Here is a 25,093-nt window from a genome sequence, read left to right on the forward strand (position 1 = left end):
ATTGGGGAAAGAACATGTTTGTTCTTGATGCTCATTTTTGAAATATAATTTTGCAATCTTCAAGACAGCTTGTTCTCTTTCAATGATTGGTGAGGCTAGAAGGGAAGATCAGAGAAAATGAGTAGGACATGTAGGCTTTAAAAATTATCTTTAGGGCTTCCCTGCTGGTCCAGAGGTAAAGAATCCACCTGCCAATGCAGGGGACACGAGTTTGATCGCTGGTCTGGGAAGATTCCACATCTTGTGGGGTAACCAAGCTCATGTGCCACAACTACGGAAGCCCATGTATCTAGAGCCTGTGCTTCTCAACAACAGAAGCCTCCACAATGAGAAGCCTGCACACCACAGCGAAGAGCAGCCCCCACTCGCCACAACTAGAGAAAGCCTGTGAGGAGTGACAAAAACCTCGCACGTGCATGCTTGCCAAGTTGCTTCAGTCACGTCCAACCCTTTGTGATCTACAGACTGTAGCCCACCAGGCTCGTCTGTCCCATGGGATTGTCCAGGCAAGAATACTGGAATGGGTTTCCATGCCCTCCTCCAGAGGATCTTCCCGACCCAGGGATCGAACCCGTGTCTCCTGTGGCTTCTGCATCGCAGGTGGATTCTTTGCAGCTGAGTTACTGGTGAAGCCCCAAAGACTCAGCGCAGCCAACAATAAAAGAATAAGTAAATAATAAAAAATACTTTATATATAAAATAATATCTTTATTGTTTTCTCTGCTTGCAAAAGAAATATAGATTCATTCTAAGCAACTCCAACATTACAGAAATATACAACATAGAAACAAAATGCTCCCTTTAATCCAAACTCCCAGACCCAAACCACTGTTACTACACCAATGTGCTGGTCTAGGTTCTTTTAGACTCTTATTTCAATGTATAAACCAAAATATAATTTTCTCCATGCCAGTTACAACCTCAGTTTTACTGGCTATGTAATATTCTGTTGTGTTAATATACTGTAATTTATTAGACAAATCCTTACTTTTTGGGCATTTGAGCTGTTTTCAATTTTTCAGAATTATAAACAATGCCAGGATGAACACAATTTTTACATAAATCTTTGCAAAATGTGTTTCTATAGGATACATTCTTAGAACGCTTTCAAGGAACTGACATGAAGAAATGATAGTTTTTCATTTTAATAGATATTGCCAAATTGCCATCATAAAGGTGATATCAATTTATATCCTAACAGTGTATGCCGGTCCCAATCTCCCTAGGAGTGGGTGGGGCTCTACAGGCAGTCTGTTCTGATCAGAGAAATTGCAGAACCTCGAAACACTTCGTTCAGTTCTGTGACTGTCTGTGGTTCACATGTCCCTCTGGTGTCTAATAAACTAACATGAAGAGCGGCTTGAAGGTTTGCCCAAAAAAGGCCACATTTACGCCTATCCTGGGGCCACTCCAAGTATGCTTTCTTTTCCATGAGAGCTTTTAGCTTAGGATATCTGGTAGGGATGCAGTAGAGTGGAATGGGTTCCAGTAAGATAAGAATTATGTAATCAGGACTCTCATGGGAGAGATTGTGGTGGGCAAAGTAGGGTTCATAATGGCACCACTCACTCTGGACAAAGTTGGGAGACAAAACAAAGATGGGCTTGTGACTTTTCTCAATGCAGTTGATGGCATCTTCCGTCATACTCTGGCCAGGGTCAGAGTTTCCCTCATGAAGGCAAATCAGAACAGAACCATCTTCTTTCTCTAGCCTGGGAATCAACTCATACTTCACCCAGGCAGAATCGTGTTCACTGTATGAAATACACACGTGGAATTGGACACTTCTTCTGAGTTGTTCCTGAGTTGTCTTCCTAACCCTGAGCCATGTCTGAGTCCACTGACGTAGCATCCTGAGATACCAGGGCAAATCAAAGTGGAAGCAGCAGAAGGCCACAGCCATCCCCAGAACGAGCATGATAACCACAATGGTGACAATCAGCAAACCTGTGTTGCAAGATATTTCTGGAAGATGAACATCCTTTAACTGAGTCCCCTTTAGATTCAAAGGGTATTCACAGATGTATGAATCTGACCATCCAACCATCATGCCCTCTGAGTATTTTCCAAGCTGAATGAAATCTCTTAATTCACAAGTACACCGGAATGGATTTCTTCCTGCATTTAGAGTTTTAACTTCCTGGCAGCTCTGGAAAAAATCCAGAGATGAGCTGAGAATTAAGTTCATTTCAACATTCAGGACTGAGAGTCTTCTGAAATGACTGCACCCAGGAAGATCAGTTAGAAAATTAAATGCAAGATTTAACTCTCGCAAAGATGTCAGGTGAATAATCTCTTGAGGGACAGTTTGAATTTTGTTACTATTCAGGTCCAGTATTTGAATGTTTCTAGGCAAGCACCTGAAAACAGAATCAGCAAGTTTGTTGAATGACAAATTCATGGTCACCAAGGTTTCTGGCCACAAACAATTTTCATCATTTTCATGTTGTAACAGATTTTCACTCAGATCTAAGTGCCTCAAGGATGTGTTGCTGGCAAAGCAACTCACTAAGGAAAGGGTCTCCAATTTATTGTCCTTCAAGATGAGAGTTTTCAAATGAGGCAATTGGACAGATTTTTTAAACACGTCATCTGTTAAGATATTATTAGCGAAATTTAAATATTGGAATCTTGTAGGATACATAGGGAACAGCATGTGAGGCATTTGTGCATCTGATATTGTCAGGTTTTCTATATCCATTTTGGTAAAAAGCAAGTAGACGCTCTCCTGGGGGATATTAAAAATTCTAAAATGTACATGTTCCAGTTTTACATTTCTCATTACAGAATTTGAGTAGTCAAATGAATTGTGGTCAAGATAAACCTTACCTCCAAAGGTCACATGTTGAATCTGGAAGTACTCTACTGACGTATGCCAAACTAATTGGAAGATGAGGAAAAGATCGTCCCACGATAAGTCAACTTTATTAAGTAACAGAATGGATGTCTTGGCATTCTCTAAAATAGGGTTTTGTTGAGATCCATAACTTGTAAACTGGCTCTTCTGCAAATCTATATTCGTGACTTCTAATATTTTTGAAGTTTTTATTCCATCCTGCAGAAGAACCCAGAAATTTGTGTTCACTGGTAACACAATGTGAAGTTTTCTTGTGTTTAAGATGGGCAGGCTACCTTCTTCATAATGAGAAAGAGTTCTCAATCCTAAGAAGACGGTATTTAGAGGCAAATGAGCAATTTTCTGAAAATCTGATTTTTGTATTTTTGCCCCACTCAAACCTAGGGTTTCCAGCTGTGACATGTTGCCAGTCTCCACGCAGATAGGCACAGCGTCAAAGTCATTGAAGGACAGATCTACATGTCTGAGATCTGCCAGTGGGAACCAGGTTACACTCTTCAGTCTGTTGTTAGACACATCTAAGTATCTTAACTCCTTGTTGAATTCAAAGGTCTTGATATCCAGCTCTTGGATTCTGTTATGGCATAGAATCAAAACTTTCAGTTTAGAGAGAGAACGAAAATCTGAATGCTGGAGTTGAAAAAGGAGGTTATAGGACAAATCCAATGTGGCTGTGATTGGGGACAAGTCTTCAGGAACCTTTCTTAAAGACATGCTGGAGAAGTTGGTAGTCAATTCCCTTTCTTCTGGCAGCTCTGAAGCCCCACTATGCACGGACGTAACAATACTACAAAACATGTAAATGCTTCTGATGTGTCTCATTGTAATTCCAAGGATTTTATCACTGGTTCACCTCAGATGAATTTTATCACACATTACCTCACATGAATGAGGAAGATGAATTCAAATCCTGGAAAGACAACATACCATTAGGTGGTTATGTGATTTGTTAAACCTTGTAGGACTTTTCTTTAATGCCAACATCTGATTATATTCACCAAGAATTTGGAATAGGGTCCCAACCCACTTACTGAATCTTTGACTTCATCTCAGAGCTTGGCTCATAGATTTCCAAGCCAGTTGCTGAGTTACACCCCCATCACTGAGACAAGTCAACATTCCCCAAAGGGAGATAGATACATCATAATTGGCAGAAGTGCCTCTCACCCAGTTCAAATAAGGAATGGCATTTCCAGGTCATATTCAACAGTCCCCACCACCACCACCACTACATCCCCTTTTGATAGCCTGAAAGCTTTAGGAAGATTAAGAGAAATTTTTAAAAATCAAGACATTTTTTAAGAGCAGTTGAAGATTCACCGCAAAATTAAAGGGAAGGTACAGAGATTTTTCCGTATCTCTCCTGCCCCAACATATGCACAGCCTGCCCCATTATCAACCACCCCCCCACCCCGCGCCATCAGAGTGATGCATTTGTTATAATTGACGGACCTACAATGTCTCACCATAGTCACCCAGAGTCCATAGTTTATGCTATGGTTAATTCTTGGTGTTGTACATTCTAAGGTTTTGGACAAATGAGTGATGACATATATCCGTCATGCCTGGTAGCATCTCCACACCATATTGACTCTCCTGCAAATGAGGCAGTGGTCATTTGATGTCTTTTGGACAGCAGCTACCATTCACTGATATTCCATAGACTGACCCTTAAAACCACCACCTTGTAAGGTAAGTATCACTATTCAGCCTTTATAGGTATAGAATGTGGTTCTTAAAGAGGTCCTGAAACTGCACCACAGTCACAAACTTAATTCATGGCAAGGGCAGAACCTGGGCTTAACCACTCTGCTATCTTGTCTTTCTAGGATGGGTCAAGATAAATCTGCTTTCAAAATATGCTGTAACACATGAATCATGATAAAATTGTATCTCTCTTGGTCATATTGATTCTTCAGTGTTTCCTTAAACACAGTTCAAGAAATCCAGTAAATAAATCTGCAAATGCTACCCAACTTAGGTTTTAGATCAGTTACTTACAAGGACTGACTTGGATTAAGCCATTTCGTTAAGCACTGTCTTGTTGAAGCTACTGTATTTAGGAGTCACTTGTTGTAGCTCCCTACCTATGTCCTATCTAACGTATTGATACTATTGCACTTAGAATGAAATCCAGACTCCAAATGCTGAACCATAGCATCCTCCATGTGCTGCTATTGCTTCCTTCTGGGATCTCATTTCACACCACTCTTCTTCTGGCCCTCTGCACTCCCATCACACTGCCCCTCTCTTTGTTCCTTGGCTACATCATCTTGCCCTGACCTCAGCTCAGGATGCTCTTCTCTCATCCTTCCTTGGCCAGATCTTTCTTATCATTTAGGTCTTGGCTTAAAGTATATCTCCTCTAAGAAACCGGATTTGACCACTTAATCTAAAGAGGCCATTTAGATTAACTTGCTGTTCATTCCCTTCATCCTATTTTATTTCTCTACAAAATAGAGCGCTGACCACTATCTGAAACTTTTGTTCATTTATTTATTTGTTGACTACCACTCCCACCTCTCACACCCATGAGAGAAGGGGTCTGACAATCTCGCTCACCTCTGCATTCCGAGCAGAGAGATAGTGCCTAGTACATGGCATGTGCTCAGTAAATATACATTATGTATTTATAAGTAGATTAATGATCTCAATATTGTATTTCTTAGCACAGCGTGGTACATAATATGCTCTCAAAAATATGTCAAATGAATTAATTGGAGTTATGAATTCCTGCTATAATGTAGTACATGATGATTAGAGAATGAGTTTAGTGATAGAAATTAATATGTCTGGGTTTCAGTCCAATCTTAACATCTCACTGGCCATGATAACATAGATTATTCATTTAACTGCTGAAAGGTTCTGTTTTCTCATTTGTAACATGGGTTTTGTGCAAAGGCATTAAAGAGATAATATATATATAAACCACCTGGGCTTCCTTGGTGGCTCAGACGGTATCACACCTGGCATGTCACAAATGGTAGCAGTTATCAGGGCCAAGACTAGGGTGATTTCAGCACAGATCTTGAGAGGCACCAAGAAACTTGTTAATCAAGATAAACAATATTTTAATAAAATTTTTAAAGTAAAATTAATGTCAAACCCACAATGAACAAAATATCAAAAATTTTTTTCATAAAGACAGGATTAGTACTACTTTTTTCCTTGACTTTTCTTCTTCTCAGGCTCCAGTGTGGCTTGTAGGACACTGGCAGTTTATAGACATTTAGATGATGAGGTGTTTTTAACATTATTACCTCAAAGAGTACTTCAACATAACAACTCATCTTAAGTTGCTCCTATGTCTAGGAACTAGAACCCTTGAAAAATGCAGCAAAATCTAACCTACTTCCTTTATCTGGAATTCTGTAAGTTGAGATGCCATAGCTTTCATGTTTTACTCATCTCTTCTCTTTTTTACCCAATAACACAATCTCATTTGAAACTTATTCTAAAGAAGTAAGCAGAACTGACTCTGAACTTCTCTTAATATAATAGAAAGGTCCTCTGTCTCAGGCAATGCATATAAATTATGCCATTTCATTTAAACATTTTAAAAAGTAGGATGTAAATTTTTAATGAAAGATGCAATCAATAAATATATTTTTATTATGGTCATGCTACTCTTGCTGGGTGCTGAAAGCAGGTGAAAAACAGAATGATTTTTTTTAATAGCTTATGATTTAAAAGTCTAAGTCAAAAGACACCATAAAATTAAATGACAATCAGTGGCTTGCCAAATACTTAATCTAACCTCTCTTTTCCAAATGATGCAAAAAAATGGAGAAGGGGTTTAAACTCATCAAATGTTGGAAGATTTTTACAAAATAAGAGTAAGAATGACTGACATTTTATGAGTGTTTCCTGTTTCCCTGGCACTGAGATAAATGCTTTCCATACATTATTTTGTTCAATCTTCTCAACAACCCAACAAAATGATGGATGTTTTTATCCCCATTTTGCAAATGGAGGAGCTAAAACCAGAGGTTAAGTAACTTACCCAAAGTGAGCCAGTGAATAATTGCTAGAGCATGAATTTGAACCCAGACCTATCTCGTCCCTTCAAAGTACAAACCAAAGGCATTTCAAACTCTGAAATGAAATAGCGTAGGGTGTGATTACTGAGACTAATTCCGTTGGCGCGGTTAGTGCCTCTGTGGTCTCTTCCTCACTTCTACATACGTGCCCCTCTCGAAGCTATCTATGCTCTGCCAGGGCTCATGAATTTCAAGAAACCAGAAACAGGAAACCCAAACTCTCAAGCAACTGCAGGACAATTCCTCAGATCAGCAGTGGTCAATACTAAGCCCAAGGTCACTCACTCGTCATTAACCTTTAGATTAGTATAGGCAAAATAATAAACACTAAAAATCTGAACAAGGCTACTTTCTTCCCATCTATGGAATAAGCATGAAAAATCTGAAAATCTGAATAAATCCTTTCCTCCCATTTTCTTCAGAAAAGACCCACACAGCCCTTCTCTCTTTTTCATGAGTGTTACAGGAGTCAAAGCTAGAGTTCTTACCCTCAGGCTTGCAGCAGCTCCGCAGAGCTGCAGGTGTGGATGATTCATGCACAGGACCAGAACTGGCTGCAGAAGTGGCTGAATCAAGCTTTTCTGTGAAGCGTACCCTCCCTTGCCCTCTACTGCATGCTGGTGGCATTACATGTTGCATGAATTCATACAATCTTAGGTTATTTTTTAAAGAATTGCAGTGAAATACTGGTGGCTCAGATGGTAAAGAATCTGACTGCTACCCACTCCAGTATTCTTGCCTGGAGAATTCCATGGACAAAGGAGCCTGGTGGGCTACTGTCCATGGGGTCAACTCAGACATGACTGATCTACTAACACACACATAAAGTAAAATTTGCCAGTTTAGCCATTTTAAGTGTACAGTTCAGTGGCATTAAGTATGATACATCCACATAGCTGTTCAATCATTAGTACCATCCGTCTCCAGTACACATATTCTATAGAGCCCTCTCATAAAATAAAATAAAATAAACACTTTCATTTTTTGTGTCCAAAGATATATTCTTCCCTTTCCCAGAACCCAGCATTTTTAAACATTTTACACTCCCAGTGAATGGGGAATTTTTCTTTACTTAGGTTTAAATTTAATTTTCAGAAACAAGTCAAGCCAGGTTAGAAAATGGTGAATCTGGTCCAGACAGAATAAGAAACTTCCCCAAGGCCATTCTCCAGTAAGAGATGGAGTCAAGATTTAAAACTGAGTCTATCTGGCTCCAAAGCCCAAAATTTTCATTACTTCAGGTGCCCAAGGGTTTATATACTATTCCTTCAGCCGTCACCTTGAATTTCTAGAATCTTTAAATCTTTATTTGCAATTAGCAGTAAGAAGAGGAGGCTCAGAACCGTATGTTCTGATATCTTTGGCTAGTGATTATTTTTTATTCCCTTCAAAAATATTTCCCTTTTTTTCCTTCCTTTTTTCTCCCTCTCCTCTTACTTTGGGCTTCAGCGATATCTGACCCAATATTCCTTTACCTCTGTCTGTCTGTCTGTCTGTCTGTCTGTCTCACACACACACACTCAGTGACTCGTATACATTTCTTCCCTCACGCCTTTCCCTGATCTCAAACTTCTTCATGCTGTATTTCTGCCTTCGTACATAACTTGGAACTGACAGAGAGCTTTGGATTACCTCAGGTAGTGGAGGTTTATTTTAAAGACACTACAGAAAAAGAGAGAAAGACCCCACAGGGAATGAGGAGGCGCAGCAGCACGCGGGCAGGCTTCACAAAGACTGGAGCACTGACTCTCCAGGACTCCCCGAGGCAGCCCCGATGCCCACGCTGTCCTGCTGTACCCTCCTACATGGGCAAGGGCTGTTCTCTACTCTCGTTATGACTCGGCTCCTCTTTGACGCTTCTTGCTTCACTTTTGACTCCTAGCTTCTCTTTACCACTGCCTTTGCTTCTATCTCTTCCTACTTCTTTCTGCCTTTCTCGGTGTCTTGACTTCAGGGCAGAGCTGAACCTCACTGTGTGGGTACTTCCCCCAAGACAGGAAATCTGACTTGGCCCTTTGTCTCATCATCCAAAATGGAACATCTTGGTCAGAGGACCTCCAGGCCACCTAACAGTCTGCAGGCCTATTTTGTGTCTTGCCTTTGGTAGGGCCTAAGTCCCCAGTGCAGACCAGTAGGAAAATCACATGACCCAAGTCAGCCCACCTGCAGGAGCCGCTTTCCCCCTAAAGCTCTTGCAGTATAGCACATAGTCAGGTGTGGAAAATATGTCGTTTTGGTAGAGCTCCTCTAGTTTAATCATAAGTATCAGTAAGAGAAAATAGTCACAAGTTTTTCCTGAATTTCTGAAAGAAAAAAAAATCCTCATGTGATTAGGTAATTCAAATTGTTCATCATTCATTTACTACACTCGATGAGTATAAGGAAGGGAGAAAATTTTAATTTAAACAAATAAGTTGCTGCTGGCCAGGCTCCTCTGTTCGTGGGATTTCCCAGGCAAGAATACTGGAGTGGATTGTCATTTCCTTCGCCAGGAGATCTTCCCAACCCAGGGATCAAACCCAGGTCTCCTGCAAAAGCTGGGGTGTTTTTTTTTTTACCACTGAGCCACCAGGGGAAGTGAAAGTCTCTCAGTCATGTCCTTCATGTAAAATAGTAATAATATTACCTGTCTCATACTGTTGTTAGGAGCATTAAATGAGTTAATATGTGTAATGTCAAAGAACAGTGCCTGGCCCAAAGAAAAAGGTCAATAAATGTTGGCTCTTAGGATGGTGTCATTATTATTGCAGTTATTGTTCTCTTCATTATCTAACATCACCCCATGTGGAACTGGAGATGAGTTGCTCATCATGTTCAGTCTAGGTTGTCCTGGGCTGTCTATATATATAGACGTATATTTCTGTCTACATATAGATAGATAGAGGTATAGATTTTTTTTTTTTCCCTTTCTTGCCCCTAAAGCCTTAAGGATAAATTTCTGAGGACACAGGTTCTGATAGATGTTTCTACAACAGGACCATTTGTAGAGTGAACAGGGTTAGCTGAGAAAGGGAGCCAAAGCTGGGAACAGAGAGGTGAGGAAATGAGAAATAGCAATATCTGGCATTATCAGGAAATATTTTGTGGTGAATTAGAGTTCCAGTTTGTTGGTTAATTGTAGCATGGCCATTTATTAACTTAAAACTGTAACCGTATTTGTTTACTATGGCAGCCATGAACCATGTGTCACTACTGAGTTATTAAAATGCAGCGAATCTGAATTGAAATGTGCTCTAAGTGTAAAATACACATTATTCTATGAAACAAAGAATGTAAAATATCATGTTAGTAGTTTTTTATGTTACATGTGAACCTTTTGATGTAGCGGAGTAAACAAAATATATAATCAAAATTAATTTCACCTATTTCTTTTTGTCTTTTTAAACTTGTTTACTAGATAATTTAAAGTTACTTATGTGACTTGCCTTCTTCCTGTAGCCTGTTGGACAATGCTTCTCTAGTCCTTAGTAATAAAGAACCAAATCTCTGCAAAATCATTAGGCTTCCACTACTTATTTGTTTGGGGCTTCTCCGGTGGCTCCGGCTTCCCTGATAGCTCAGTTGGTAAAGAATCCACCTGTAATGCAGGTGCAACAAAGCAGAGAGGAATTACGTAACCACTCAGGGTGGCTGGAACTCAGGTGGTGCAAGAGAAAGAACCCAGGCTCGCGTAGCCCATCCCGGGAGTGTCCTCCGGCTCACTCTGCACTTCCAGCCCTCGAGTGACTAGCCAGACCCTGGCTTTCCACACATTATACCTCTTGTTTCTTGACAATCTTATAAGTGAGGTATGGTTTTTATGCTATTTTCCAGATGACGAAAAGGAGGTTGGAAGAGGTTGAAGAATTCATCCAAGGACACAGTTCAAAGAGAAAGGGAGCCAGGCTTTAATTCCAGAATGCATATGCACAGAACCCAGCTTCATAACATTTATTCTCTAACTGCTTTCACCTCTAACAGAGACCTAGCTTTGTCCTCCTAAACCCCATTTCTTTTTTTCGTTGTTGTTGGTCATGAAATTTTTAAGTACAAAAAAATGTAAAAGCAAAAGCAAGCATCAACCACAGGCAAGTGCCGATAATGTTTTTGTATGTTTTCATCTAGACTTTTTTTCTCTGCATATTTTAAACATATTGAAACCATCCTGTAATACTATTTGGCCTCCGATGGTTTTCATTTATGTTGTAAGATAAGCATTCCCTTCTGTTAATGAATAAACGTCCTCTACATTTTTTTTAGGTTGTGGTAAAAAAAAAACACATAACACAAAATTTACCATCTTAACTATATACAGTACTTTTAATAATTGTAAAATATGTCACTAAATGAACCCAGCACATCCTTCCACCATTGGAAATTTGAAGTGTTTCAAATTTTTCACTGTTAACAATAACTCTGCAATCAACATGAAAGTGAAAGTGAAAGTTGCTCAGTCTTGTCCGACTCTTGGAGACCCCATGGACTACACAGTCCATGGAATTCTCCAGGCCAGAAAACTGGAGTGAGTAGCCTTTCCCTTCTCCAGGGGATCTTCCCAACCCAGGGGTGGAACCCAGGTCTCCAGCATTGCAGGCAGATTCTTTACCGGCTGAGCCACAAAAGAAGCCCAAGCATACTGGAGTGGGTAGCCTATCCCTTCTCCAGTGGATCTTCCCAACCCAGGAATCAACCAGGGTCTCCAGCATTGCAGGCAGATTCTTTACCAACTGAGCTTTGAGGGAAGCCTTGTGAAGAAATATTTTTTCACATTTCAACTTACTTCTTCAGGATAGATTTCCAGAAGTGGAATTACAGGTCAAAAGTTGTGATTTTATACACACACACACACACACACACACACATATATATATAAAATCCAAATTACTTGGCCCTCCTGTTATCATTGGCTGTAATCCGTCAGGCTTCTCCGTCCATGAGATTCTCCAGGCGAAAATACTGGAGTGGGTCGCCATGCCCTCCTTCAGGGGATCTTCCTGGCCCAGAGATCAAACCTGCATCTTTTATGTCTCCTGCATTAGCAGATAAGTTCTTTACCACTAGTGCCACCTAGGAAGCCCCACATTATCACTATATAAACATGTCCATTTCCCTGCAGTCTTATTAATATAAGAAACTGATAAAAATGGAACTATTTTAATCTCAATTTGGTCAAGGACCCTGGAGTGAGGTGTGAGACTAGATAATCACAACCCTTTGCTGACTTCTAGTCAATAGAAGAGATTGGAGACTCCGAAAGGAGTTGAGGATTGGAAGAGGGTTTTGGAGAGAGTTTTTAGTATATTATGAATTCCTTCTTACCTCAATCCCAGGAAAGAGGGCTTCAACAGACGCACCTGGAAAGATGGCCATGTGAACTCTGCCCTCAGGGGGACATATTGTAACCAATCTTTAATTCATAACTGGAAATCTAAAGAAGATCCTGGCTAGCAACTCTAAGGGAGCTGTTGTCGTTCAGTCGCCCAGTCGTGTCCAACTCTTTGCGACCCCATGGACTGCAGCATGTCAAGCCTCCCTGTCCCTCACCATCTCCCAGAGTTTGCCCAAGTTCATGTTCATTACATTGGTGATGCCATCCAGCCATCTCATCCTCTGACACCCTCTTCTCCTTCTGCCCTCGATCTTTCCCAGAACTGGGGACTTTTCCAATGAGTCTGTGTGCATCAGATGACCAAAATACTGGAGCTCCAGCTTCAGCATCAGTCCGTCCAGTGAATATTCAGGGTTGATCTCCTTTAAGATTGACTGGTTTGATCTCCTTGCTGTCTAAGAGACTTTCAGGAGTCTTCTCCAGTACCATAATTTGAAGGCATCAATTCTTTGGCGTTCTGCCTTCTTTACGGTCCAGTTCTGACAACCGTACATGACCATGGGGAAGACCATAGCCTTGACAATACAGATTTTGCAAATAATGAATTTAGGCTTGGAAAGATCAAGTAAATTATCCAGCGCCATTCACATGTAAGTAATAGAGTTAGCATTACAACCCAGACATTGAGAAGCCGAGCTTACATTCACCTAATCTGCAATGTTTCTTCTCCTTTACATGTGACATCTTCCTTATTTTCCTTATTATTCATACATATTTGTTCACATTTTGAACTGACTCTTCATCTCCCAACTTAGAATTCTTCAGCAGGAGTTTCCACAAATACAATTTCAAGCTCCTAGTAAACTCCTTAAGACCACTGACAGCATCAGTTATTTGCATAAAGGATTGATCTAACTTCTCCAAGTCTTGAGTTTGTTAAATAAACTTTAACTGACTTTATGACTCCCTTTAAGGATTTTTTTTTAGACTCGCAAGAAGTAACCAGTTGAATCGTGTTCTCCAAATTCCTTCTGCTGACATCCTAAAGCCCAGTACCTCATAATGTCACTTTATTTGGAAATGTAGTCACGTAGTATGATATTAGTTCAGACTGGGTTGTCAGGATGGGCCATAATCCAATGTGATTGGTGTCCTTATGAAAAAGGGAAATTTGGACACAAACAGGCATAGAGGGAAGACCATGTGAAGAAACACAGAGAGAAACAGTCATCTATAAGCCAAGGGGAAGAGGCCTAGAGCAGATCCTTCCCTCCCACCGCTCAAGGGAACCAACCCTGCTGGAAACTTGATATTGGACTTCTAGCCTCCAGGACTGAGAGACAATAAATTTCTGTTGTTTAGGCCACCCAGGTTTAGAGCCCCAGCAAACTGATACAGGACTAGTTCTGAGCAATTGAAACTTGGTTGTGAAATCTTAAAGTTCAATACAGGAAGGGCAATCATCTTAGGAAAAACAGGAAAATCCAGCTGTAATGACTGTTGCAACATCCCTTACAGAATGAGAGCTTTCATACATTTTTAGCATGTATTTCATGGTTTTAATTTGCTTTCTACTATTCTCATAGAAGTATAAATGGTAACTTTCACGTATCCCTATATCTAGTCAAGACTAGACTACTCTAGTCAATTCCTAGTCAAGTCCCCATAGCTTGACTTTCAAACCCCTGGCAATATGATCTGTTTTTAATAACTAAATTTATTTATTTGTATTTGAAGGATAATTGTTTTTCAGTATTGTTGGTTTCTGCCAAACACCAGCATCATGCATCAGCCATAGGTATACCAATGACAACATGGTCTTAATCTAACTTTGCGTACTTAAATTTCACTGTTGCTTTTCATAAACTTCATGGTCCAGTCAAATTAATACAACAGTCCCAGAATGGCCTGCATATTCCTGTCTCTTCTTTGTACATCATTCTATTTAGAATGGCCTTTCCATTCTTCATCTACACATTGAAAAATCCAAAGTTTAAGTCTTCTTTCAAGGCCCAGAGGGAAAACCATCACTTCTAAGATTTTTTTCACTCAATCTAAATGGTCTCTGAACTTCCATTTATATTTTTGTCTCATTGATTTTTATTTTAATTATCTGCTGCTGCTGCTAAGTGGCTTCAGTCGTGTCCGACTCTGTGCGACCCCACAGACGGCAGCCCACCAGGCTCCTCCATCCCTGGGATTCTCCAGGCAAAAATACTGGAGTGGGTTGCCATTTCCTTCTCCATTTAATTATCTGGATACATGGAATGTCCTATGATTGATCTGGATACATGTAATGTCTTATGATTGATTGTAATTTTTTTAGGTCAAGAAACAACTAGTATATGTAAGTGTTACTTGGGTTTTTCCTCCCAAAAGTGAAGACTCAAACAAGAGCTTTGTGTGTAGGTCATTCATTTTGAAGAAGTAATCTCAGGGCTCCAGAATTAGGGGCCTGAGAAGAATGAAACAAGAAGAATAGAAAACCAATCCAAGAATGAATTATTGACCTGGTTACTCCTGGGAGTGAATAAATTTCAATTCCACTGGGGATCCTGAGGAATGGTCTAGACTATGCCTCATTTAATGGCTCCCATCCCTTTAGAGATCAAGGATCTCTTCACAGGATACACATCCAGTACTTCCAGTTTTGTACATATACCAGGAGAGCCAAGCAGGCATCTATAACCATCCTGGAACAGTGCTACTAATGACATTATAGGGCATAAACTGAGAAGTAGATGGTGCAGCCAAACAAGGTGCAGATGTGACAAGTCAGTCCACACCTGCCTAGAACTGGCTGTCAGACAGTGTGACTAATGAATACAGAAAATAGCTGATACAATAAACCTGAGCAAAAATTCTGATAAAGTCCATTCCTTGCACTGCTCCAAACTGTTCTTGCCCTATTTAAATGCTTTCCCAAAAGACAAGGGTGGCTGCGTGTAGAAGCAGTACACATTGGCTACATTTCTTCTTAAGATCAAAAGGGTAAAGGGCAAACGCACTTCCGCATGCCAGTTCAGACAACTAGAATCTCAGTAAGATCTCTACCCACAGAAAACCAGACTCAACTTCCATTTGGCTTGAAATGTAACACACCCATGGTTTGGGACCCTGAGACAAGTATGCAATTGCAAGTAGTTTATTTCAGAGGGGATCTTGGAAACACCCTTGGAGGAATGAGACTATGAAATAAAAAGAGAAAGAAAGCCAATAAAGTCATTTCTACCATAGAAAATCAGAATTTTTCCATTCTACTGGGAGATTCAGGGAGAAGGTAAAGTAGACCCCAGGTTTGTCCCCCCAAAATGGGAGAGAAAGCTGAGTTATTTATCTGTCAATTCTCTTTCCAACATTGACTGAGGGCTGCTTCCAAGGACAACCTCCAGCATATCTGAATCGCCCTTCATGTGGACCAAGTGGGTCCTCATGGCCAAGAAGAAATTCCTTCAGGTAAAGAATCGCCAGCATTAACAATAAACAGCCTTCAACATGCAGAGACAAATGCTGAATGGAAATGAGGAGGACACAATATCTTTAGAAATCTGCTATAGAAACCCAAGCACAAGCTGGAAACGAGATTGCCGGGAGAAATGTCAATAACATCAGATATGCAGATGACGCCACCAGCATGGCAGAAAGTGAAGGGGAACTAAAGAGCCTCTTGATGAAGGTGAAAGAGGAGAGTAAAAAAACTGGCTTAAAACTCAACATTCAAAAAACAAAGATCATGGCATCTGGTCCCATCACTTCATGGCTAATAGATAGGGAGACAACGGAAACAGTAACAGACTTTATTTCCTTGGGCTCCAAAATCACTGCAGATGGTGACTACAGCCATGAAATTAAAAGACAATTGCTCCTTGGAAGAAAAGCTATGACAAACACAGGGAGCATATTAAAAGCAGAGACATTACTTTGCCAATGAAGGTCTGTCTAGTCAAAGATATCATTTCTCCACTAGTCATGTATGGACCATAAAGAAAGCTGAGTGCTGAAGAACTGATGCTTTTGAACTGCGTTGTTGGAGAAGGCTCTTGAGAGTCCCTTAGACTGCAAGATCAAACCAGTCAATCCTATAGGAAAGCAGTCCTGAATATTCATTGGAAGCCTGATGCTTAAGCCGAAACTCCAATACTTTGGCCACCTGATGCCAAGAACTGACATTGGAAACGACCCTGATGCTGGGAAAGATTGAAAGCAGGAGGAGAAGGGGATGACAGAAGAGATGGTTGGATGGCATTACTAACTTGATGGACATGAGTTTGAGCAAGGTCCAGGAGTTGGTAATGGATAGGGAAGACTGGCATGCTGCAGTCCATGGGGTCGCAAAGAGTTGGACACGACTGAGCGACTGAACTGAACTGAACTGATAGAAACCCAGCTACAGTTACAAAAGGCATGAAGTCTTCTAACATTGACCCTGATTGGCACACAGGAACGTATATCAACTGAAGTTGTTTGAACAGGTGCTTCTCTTGATTACATGATAAACTCAATAAATCCAGTCCTATAAAAGAAAGAGATGAATCCCTTTTGTGTTAGAAATTAACTGTTTCAATTGAAATTATATCATTTCATCAATTTTTATTACCACATATACATGAGGAACTGGAGCCTGAAAAGACATAAACACTTTTTAAATTACTTATGTAATTATTTTATTTTTGGCGGTGCTGGGTCTTGGTCGCCGTGTGGACTTTTCTCTCGTTGTGTGAGCAGGGGCTATTCTCTAGTTGCAGCGCAAGGGCTTCTCACGGCAATGGCTTCTCTTTGTTACGCCGCACGCACTCTAGGGCTCACGGGCCTCAGTAGTTGTGGCACTTGGGCTCAGTACTGGGGGCTCCTGGGCTCTAGAGTGAGGCTCAATAGCTGTGGTACACAGGTTTAGTTGCTCTGCAGCATGTGGGATCCTCCCAGACCAGGGGTCAAATCTGTCTCTCCTGCACTGGCAGGCAGACACTTTACTACTGAGCCACGAGGGAAGCTCCATATTTTTATCTACATCCTAAATTCAAAATCATGTTTATATCCATGTCAATACAAAATAAGATCATTGTTAGAGCTTCCAAAATCAGCAACAATTTCCCAAACGCAGCAGAGGAAAATTTTTAAATCTCTGTGTAACTTATTTCTGCTGCTTTTCCCATCAATTTAATATTAATGGATGCTCTTAGGTTAGCCCAAAAAAGTCCACGTTTACTTTTCTCCTTGGGCCATTCCAAATAAGTTCTCTGTGCCATGAGAGCTCTTAGCTTGTGATAGCTGTTAGGAATGGAATACTGTGGAATGGGATCCAGCAAGATCAGGATTAAGTTATTAGATCCTTCATGGAAGAGATTGTGGTGGGCAAAGTAGAGTTCATAATGGCACCACTCGCTCTGGACAAAGTTGGGAGACAAAACAAAGATGGACTTGTAGCTTTTCTCAATGCAGTTGATGATATTTTCCACGATGCTCTTGCCAGCAACAAAGTTTCTCTCATGGAGACAAATTCTTATATCTTCTTTTTCTAGGTTTGGTATTAATTCATTCTTCACCCAGGCAGAATCGTGCCCACTGTATGAAATAAAAGCATGGAACTGAAGAGTTCTTTGGAGTTCTTCCAAGGGCACATTCCTGGCCCTGCGCCGGGTCTGGGTCCACTGACACACCATTCTGAGGTACCAGGGCAGATCCAGGTAGATGCAGAGGACAGTCACGGTAACGGCCAGCGCCAGTCCAGGGACCACGATGGTGACAATCAGCAGAGCCGTGTTGCATGACAGCTCAGATACACGGAAGTCCTTTAGAGGGGCTCCCTTATAGCTCTCCGGATAGTCACACTTATAAGAATCAGGCCAATCCTCTACCACTTCACTTGATACTTGGCCTATACTTTGGATAAACTCTCTTAGCTCACAGGAACATTGGAATGGATTGTTCCCTGCTTTGAGGGACCTAATCTTCTGGCAGCTCTGGAAGAAATCGGCTGATGGATTGGAAATTGAATTATAATCAATGATCAGTATAGAAAGGCCACTAAAGATACCACATCCAGGAAGGTGGGCTAAAGAATTGGAAGCAAGGTTGAGTTCTTGCAAAGTTCCTAGACCAGTGACATCTTTAGGGATGCTCCTTATTCTGTTATTGTGAAGATCAAGAACCTTGATCCGAGGAGGTAAACATCTGAAAACAGAGTCAGTAAGTATATTTGAAGACATATTTAAACTGAATAAACTTCTGGCCCAAGGGCAATTTCCTTCACTTTCATCATATATCAGGGAATTCTGGCTAACATCCAGTTGTTGTAGAGACTTCATTTCCTGGGTCATATGAACTATATTTGCAAGTTCTTTTAACTGATTCTTTTGTAAGATAAGTGTCTTCAAATTAGCCAAGTTTGTACAGTTTTTGAAAACCATGTCTGTTAAGAGATTACTGGAAAAGTTCAAATACAAAAATGGGCTGACTTGAGATGGGCAGACCATGTGGACCATATGTGCAGCAGATACTGTGAGATGTTGGATGTTCATATTTGACAAGATTTTATAGATAGAACCTTGTGGAAGACTGAACACATCATGGACAACTTTGTGTATCGACAAGGCCTTCAGTGACGTGTCAGAATAATCAAAATCTGTAAAGCCAAGGTAACCTTGTAGTTTTACATTTGAAATGGAGAAATACTCGACGTTTGTACGCCAAACCAACTGGAGGATCGTAAGGAAGGAATTCCAAGTTATTTCAATATTGTTTAAAGTGAGATTTGATAACCTTGAGTTCTTTTGAAGTTTTGACAGAACATTTTCGAAATAAGAACACCCATTATCATCAAGCACACATTTGACATTAGACAGTTCCAGACTCACTGTGGTGCTGACTGACACGTCCAAAATAAAATGGAATTCCTTTCCTGTAGGGAAAACAATGTGCAGGCTCTGTGTGTTAAGGTCTTGAAGGCTCTCAGCATCTTCTCTTTCCCCATAAGTGTCTCCTAAGACCAATAAAACCTTGCTGATGTGCAAATGAGCGATTGACCGCACACTGGATTTTTGTAACTGTGTGGCACTCAACCCCAGAAATTCTAGTTGAGACATGTTGCCAAACTCTTGGCATATGGGCAGGGCATCAAATGCATTAAATGAGAGGTCTAAGTGCTTGAGGTTCAGAGTAGGGTGGCAAGAAATCATCTCCAAATTGTTGTGGGACAAATCCAAGTATTCCAGTTTCTGGTTGAATTGAAAAACACTCAAGTCAAGATACTGGATTCTATTATGAGAAATTATCAAAATCTTCAGCTTTGATAGTGAAAGGATATCAGGCATCTGAAGCTCAGAAATATAGTTGTGTGATATATCTAAGATTGTTGTTTCCAGGGATAAGTCTTTGGGAACATAGGTGAGACCTGTTTTTGACCTGTCAATTAAAAATTCACTTTCATCAGATAATTGGGTTCTGATCTCAAGTATTAATATAAAGATGATGGCAAAATGGAAGATGCTAGAATTTTTTTTAGTCATTTTGTAACAGTAGACATTCCTAATGGTAGTTGCTATTCTTCAGAGCATCTTGATACAGTACAGATCCTAGGGGTAAAAAAGTCAGCATTAAATGACTATATTAAATTAAGCATGACTGACATTAAACATTTTTTTACTAGAGACTCATTAAATGAAGGCTACATTCTTGGGAGTCACACAATCTGAAACCAGGAAAATACACATATTCATAAACAATTATACTACCTCTAATCAAATAACTTTTAATATGGATATGTCATGGACTGAATGGTGACCCTCCTCCCAAAAAAAGAGGTGTCCACCTCCTAACCATGTCCTGATCTCTTAATTGAATATTATTTAATTTAGAAAAAGGGTATTTGTAGAGATAATTACATTAAGAGTCTTGAGAAGATCTTCTTGGATTATCTAGGACTCGCCAGTCCCCAAATTTGGGGCACCAAGGATCAGTTTTGTGAAAGATAAGTTTTCCTCAGACGGAGGTGGGGGATGGTTTTGATTTCGATCTCTGCTCACCTCCTGCTGTGCCTCCCACTTCATAGTAGGTCACGGACCAGCACCAGTCCATGGCCCTGGGGTTGGGGACCCCTAATCTAGGCAGTCTCTAAATTCAGTAATGATTATCCCTAGAAGAGAAAAAGGGAGCGTTATTTACAACAGCCAAGATATGGGAACAAAACTAGGATCAATAGATGAATGATAAAGATGTTCTGTGTGTGTCTTTGTGTATATATATATATTTACATAATGGAATATTACTCAGTCATTAAAAATGAATTCTTGCCATTTGCAACATGAGTAGGTCTAGAAAGTATCATGCTAAGTGAAATAAGTCAGACAAAGACAAAAACCACATAATCTCACTTATATGTGGAATCTAAAAAACAAAACAAACAAAATGGAAACAGATTCATAGATACAGAAAATAAGTGTGTGCCAGCAGAAAGAGGGATGGAAGGTGGGAGAAACAGGTGAGGAGATTAAGAAGTACAAATCACCAGTATATAATTAATAAGTTATGGGGTTGTAATATACAGAATAAGGAACATGGTCAGTAACACTGCAATAACTTTGATAAAAGATCTTTCAGAAAATGATAAAAGATCTCTCAGAAAATCCATTCATTCATTCATTGATTTATTCAGTCAGTATTTATGGATAACCTTCTGGCCATGTTTTAGCAACTAACGATAAAGGAATGATCAGGATAAGGTTCTAATTTTCAAGAGCTTATTATCTAGAGGGAAGACAGAACATAAACATATGATAATTTCATATAGTGATATCTGCTATACAGAAAAATAAAGCAGGATAAATGAATCAAGAATAATGGTAGGTATGTAACAGTGGTTGGTGGTGGCTTTTTCAGATTGATTAGTTAGAGAGGGCCTTTCTGAGAATATGATGTTGGAGTAGAAATCAGAATGAAGTGAATGAGTCATCTATGGGAAGATCTGGTGGGGGGAAAGCATTTCCTTCTGGCAAAGGAAAAGGCAAGTGCAAAGGTCCTGAGGTAGGATTGAGGTTGGCTTGTCTGAGGCAGAGTAAGGAGGCCAATGTTAGCATGGAGTCAGGTGAGTGAAGGGAGTTCAGGCCAAGAACACAGAGGGCAGATCATCGCGAGGAGTTGGGATTCTATCCCGAGAGTGATGAGGGGGTCAGTAACCACGGAAAGGTTTTAGATAGGAGCAGTTTCCTTCTCTCTCTTATTCAGAAAACTTTTCTTCATTCATTTGTTCAGGGAAACACTTAGTGAAACCACTTGCCTTAGCCAGGCACCATGGTAACCACCTACAGGAGTTATCTTAAACAGGAAGTCCTCGGTAAGGAATGTGAAACCAACCGGAAGATTTCAGGAAAGGTCAAAAGGAGAGAGAAGACACCAGTCCATGTGTCCTACTCACCTCCCAGAATCCTCCTCACTGGAATCCATGATGGCCAAGTGATGCTTACACCACCAGGAGGGACCATGAGTCAGAATGATTGGCCAGAGACAACCTGGAAACTAATTCCATCACTAATCCCATAAAACTAATCCCATTAAACCTGAGATTTTTGAGTCATGTGGCGGAGCAGTCCTCCTGGGTTCCCTTACCTTGATGCTGTCCACCCGGCTGCCCCTCCCCAATAAAGTCTCTTGTTTTGTCAGCACTGGTGTCTCCTTGGACAATTCATTCCTGAGTGTTAGACAAGAGCCCACTCTTGGGCCCTAGACAGGGGTCCTCCTTTCTGCAACACATTCATTCATCAAACATGTATGTATTCCCTATGATACAGTAGGTATTGTCCTGGGTTATGTCATTACACCGGCCCACCATGATTCAGACACTATTTTGTTATCAGCATTCCTATAGCATAAGAGACCAGAGGGTCAAGTTGGTATGAACCCTAGACAGTGAACCCTCTCACCACCAGAGACCCCCTCAGTGAGGGGGCTACATGGCTATGCAGATATTTTAAGGAACTTATTCAAAACCTCCTAGAACCACATTATATAAGCAGGCCATCAGTATCAGCAAAGAGTTAAATTCCTCTTCACATGTCCCCTCAGCTCTCCTTGAGAGAACTGAGGGACCCAAATAATTCATGTCCCAGACACAACCGTGGGTTGTAAAAGTTCCCCAAGTGAGACATGCAAATTTATCTAGTTGGGGGAATTTCGTGGACTTACCCTTTCACAGAGATGCCCAATGATGCCTTCATGATCCTGACCTCTTCAAACATAAAAGAGGGCCATGTTTGCCCCCTTCATCACTGCTCATGAAGACCTTGCAGAGGGGAGGGGACAGAGACATTACAATGTATGTGAAAAGTACAGGTGGTATTTCTATGTCACTGATTGTATTTGGCTGAAAGACCCAGAAATGTTCCAAGTCTCTCTCTCCAGCTCCCTGACAGAGCTACCCACACAAGGAGAAATTTTTCAATGAGAATAAAAATAATACTCAATTACTGCCTGGGCCAATGCCTAATAAATCCAAAGAGAACTATCCTGTATAAGTTAAGTTGAAGCAAGAGCAGCTTGGGCTTAAGGCTCAAATGGGGTTCTTTACTTATTCCTAAACCTGAACCCACATCTAGGGATCTTTTAACCATCCAGCTAAACACCAGAGTTCAAGGAAGCAGTGGTCAGCACCATCGAGTGTGATGCCCAGAGTGGCCAGAGAGACAAGGGGCAGAGAGACAGGACTCCATGCACAGACATGAGTGCTTAGCACACAGCGAACCCACCACAAGCAAGAGGAAAGCAGTTAGGACAGCTTGTCGTTTCCTAAACAGCAGCAACAACCACAAAAACACTACATTATAAAACGGAGAGAGGCAGAGACCAGGGACCTTTTGCTGCAGTGCTGTGGTGCTCGCATTTCGGCAAACATCTCCTCAAGCAACAAAAAACGAAGAAACTACAAGGGACTAAAAATAATTGCATGCATGTGCAGTTGAGACAAATTCTGGACAGAAGACACTAAAAGACCAAAAAAGCCCAACTGCTACCTCCAAAGAGCCTAGAGCAAAGTCAGGGGGTCTGGAGCAAAAGCAGACTGTGTGTGCCCTTGCACACAACGCCAAAGGGGTCGGCAAACCACCTAAGCCACCCCTCCAGCCACACCCCTGGACATCCCTCTAACCTCACCCCATAGAAGGAACCAGCGCGCCTCCCCCCCAGGCCAGTGAACAAAGGAAGCTGTTACTGTCCTGGCTTCCTCTGCTGCAGCAGGGGCCCCAGTGAAGTCCTGCCTGAATTTCTTGTCTGGCCTCTAGTCAGCTGCCAATGATTGGGGATGGCAGAGAACCCTGGTCCGTATCAAACTCCCTGTCTTCAAGCATTGAATGGCTTCAGTTTTCTGCCTGGCTGACTTAGTTGACTCAAATATCTTCTATTTGCTCAACTTCCATTTTGCCTTTTCACTTGCAGTCACTATTTGAAGCACTGAGTTTATGAAATCATTTATATTTCTATAATTAAGAAGTCAAAGTGTTGCATACATGTGTTTAGTCACTTCAGTCATGTCTGACTCCTTGCGACCCCATGGACTGTAGCCCACCAGTTTCCTCTGTCCATGGAGATTCTCCAGGCAAGAATACTGGAGTGGGTTGCCATGCCCTTCTCCAGGGGATCTTCCCAACCCAGGAATCAAACCCAGGTCTCCTGTGTTGCAGACGGATTCTTCACCACCTGAGACACCAGGTTTAGGCACTTAAAGGAGATACGAATTGTATATACCAAACTTGCTATATCAGTGAAAATCAATACTTTTGTCAAGGTCCTAATGAACAGCACAGAATCTCATCTATAGTAGCAGCTCAAAATTATTTTACTGCCAGATAAAATTATTATTTGCAAAGTTAACTAGTAATAGATTGCTGTAATTTGATAGTATATAAATATCTCCAGGTGTGTTTCTGTCTATTTTCATGATTATGATAGGTTTAGCCTCACCTTTTATGATTCAGTGTGTCAATAAATATGAATTGCCGTTGCCTGAAGACTTTGGAGGCATGGAGTCGAGACTTTGACTTGTCTTAATAGCTAATACTCATACAATCAATCTGGCCCATTAAGTTCACTCCCACAAATATTTATTGAGAGTTTTATTTGCACAAGGGCAACCAGCTATAAATATTAACCATAGGCTGAAAGGATCAAAACCAGTTCAAGAGCTTTTCTGCTTTGTTTTCTATGTGGTTTTGTGAACTTTTGCTTTCTGTTGTATAGAAAAACTCACAACTCTTTGGATCCAATTGGGTGTAGCCTGGGAAACATTTTCAAAACCTGCAATTCCACTTCAATAGCTGCACCCTAGGACAGTTTCAGTAGTCTGAGAAAACAGGAAAAAAATATAAATCGTGGGACTTGCCCAGAGAAAAAACTCAAATGCACCTGCCCATAAAAACAGGAGTCCCTGGGCAGCACTGCACCCAGGAGTGGTTTACCTACAGCTCATTGCCCTCAGCATTTTCATTACAGAGAGATACACGGAGGGACTAGGGTAAAAAGGGCAGTGCCTCTGAATCAGCTGCTAGCCGCTCTGTCAGAAACCCGTGAGATGTTTGTGACCCAAATAGTCATCTACCAACTCAAATCTCTTGAAAGTAAATCGCGCCTGAGATGAGGTTCATTAAAAAAAAAAAAAAACACACCCAAACACAAAAACCCTTTCTCTGACCCAGAACAAGCAACTGATAAATAAATGCTAGTTCAAGTGACAGTAAGTACATATCAGAAATAACTCACTTAGAAAATCACCCAGGACTTAATCATAGAGATGTCTGAGATTTGGGGGTCTAATAACTAATTACACCATTTATTTTACTTTACAGAATTTAAAAAGATGTTGCTTACCAAGTTGGCCTGTTCCTCTGTCCTGTTGGCAGTCTGTAG

At 40.8% G+C, this 25,093-nt stretch overlaps 2 protein-coding genes across 4 annotated transcripts; both read right to left on the minus strand.

The window, feature by feature from the left end:
• Positions 1–687: 687 nt before the first annotated feature.
• On the minus strand, positions 688–25,080 carry TLR10 (toll like receptor 10). 2 transcript variants are annotated; one of them, XM_061164557.1, is made up of 3 exons: positions 25,055–25,080; positions 22,382–22,478; positions 688–3,767 (listed from the first exon to the last, which is right to left on the minus strand). In XM_061164557.1, exon 3 carries the CDS (start codon positions 3,677–3,679, stop codon positions 1,241–1,243), a length of 2,439 nt encoding a protein of 812 aa, XP_061020540.1. In that variant the 5' UTR covers positions 3,680–3,767; positions 22,382–22,478; positions 25,055–25,080; the 3' UTR covers positions 688–1,240. The 2 variants fall into 2 exon arrangements, with proteins under 2 accessions (XP_061020540.1, XP_061020539.1); XM_061164556.1 differs by lacking the exons at positions 22,382–22,478; positions 25,055–25,080 and adding an exon at positions 7,386–7,443.
• TLR1 (toll like receptor 1) lies at positions 16,770–25,093 on the minus strand. 2 transcript variants are annotated; one of them, XM_061164558.1, is made up of 4 exons: positions 25,055–25,093; positions 22,382–22,478; positions 20,227–20,336; positions 16,770–19,776 (listed from the first exon to the last, which is right to left on the minus strand). In XM_061164558.1, exon 4 carries the CDS (start codon positions 19,708–19,710, stop codon positions 17,320–17,322), a length of 2,391 nt encoding a protein of 796 aa, XP_061020541.1. In that variant the 5' UTR covers positions 19,711–19,776; positions 20,227–20,336; positions 22,382–22,478; positions 25,055–25,093; the 3' UTR covers positions 16,770–17,319. The 2 variants fall into 2 exon arrangements, with proteins under 2 accessions (XP_061020541.1, XP_061020542.1); XM_061164559.1 differs by having other exon boundaries at positions 20,086–20,336.

Source organism: Dama dama, chromosome 17, assembly GCF_033118175.1.
Source record: "Dama dama isolate Ldn47 chromosome 17, ASM3311817v1, whole genome shotgun sequence".
NCBI lineage: Eukaryota > Metazoa > Chordata > Mammalia > Artiodactyla > Cervidae > Dama > Dama dama.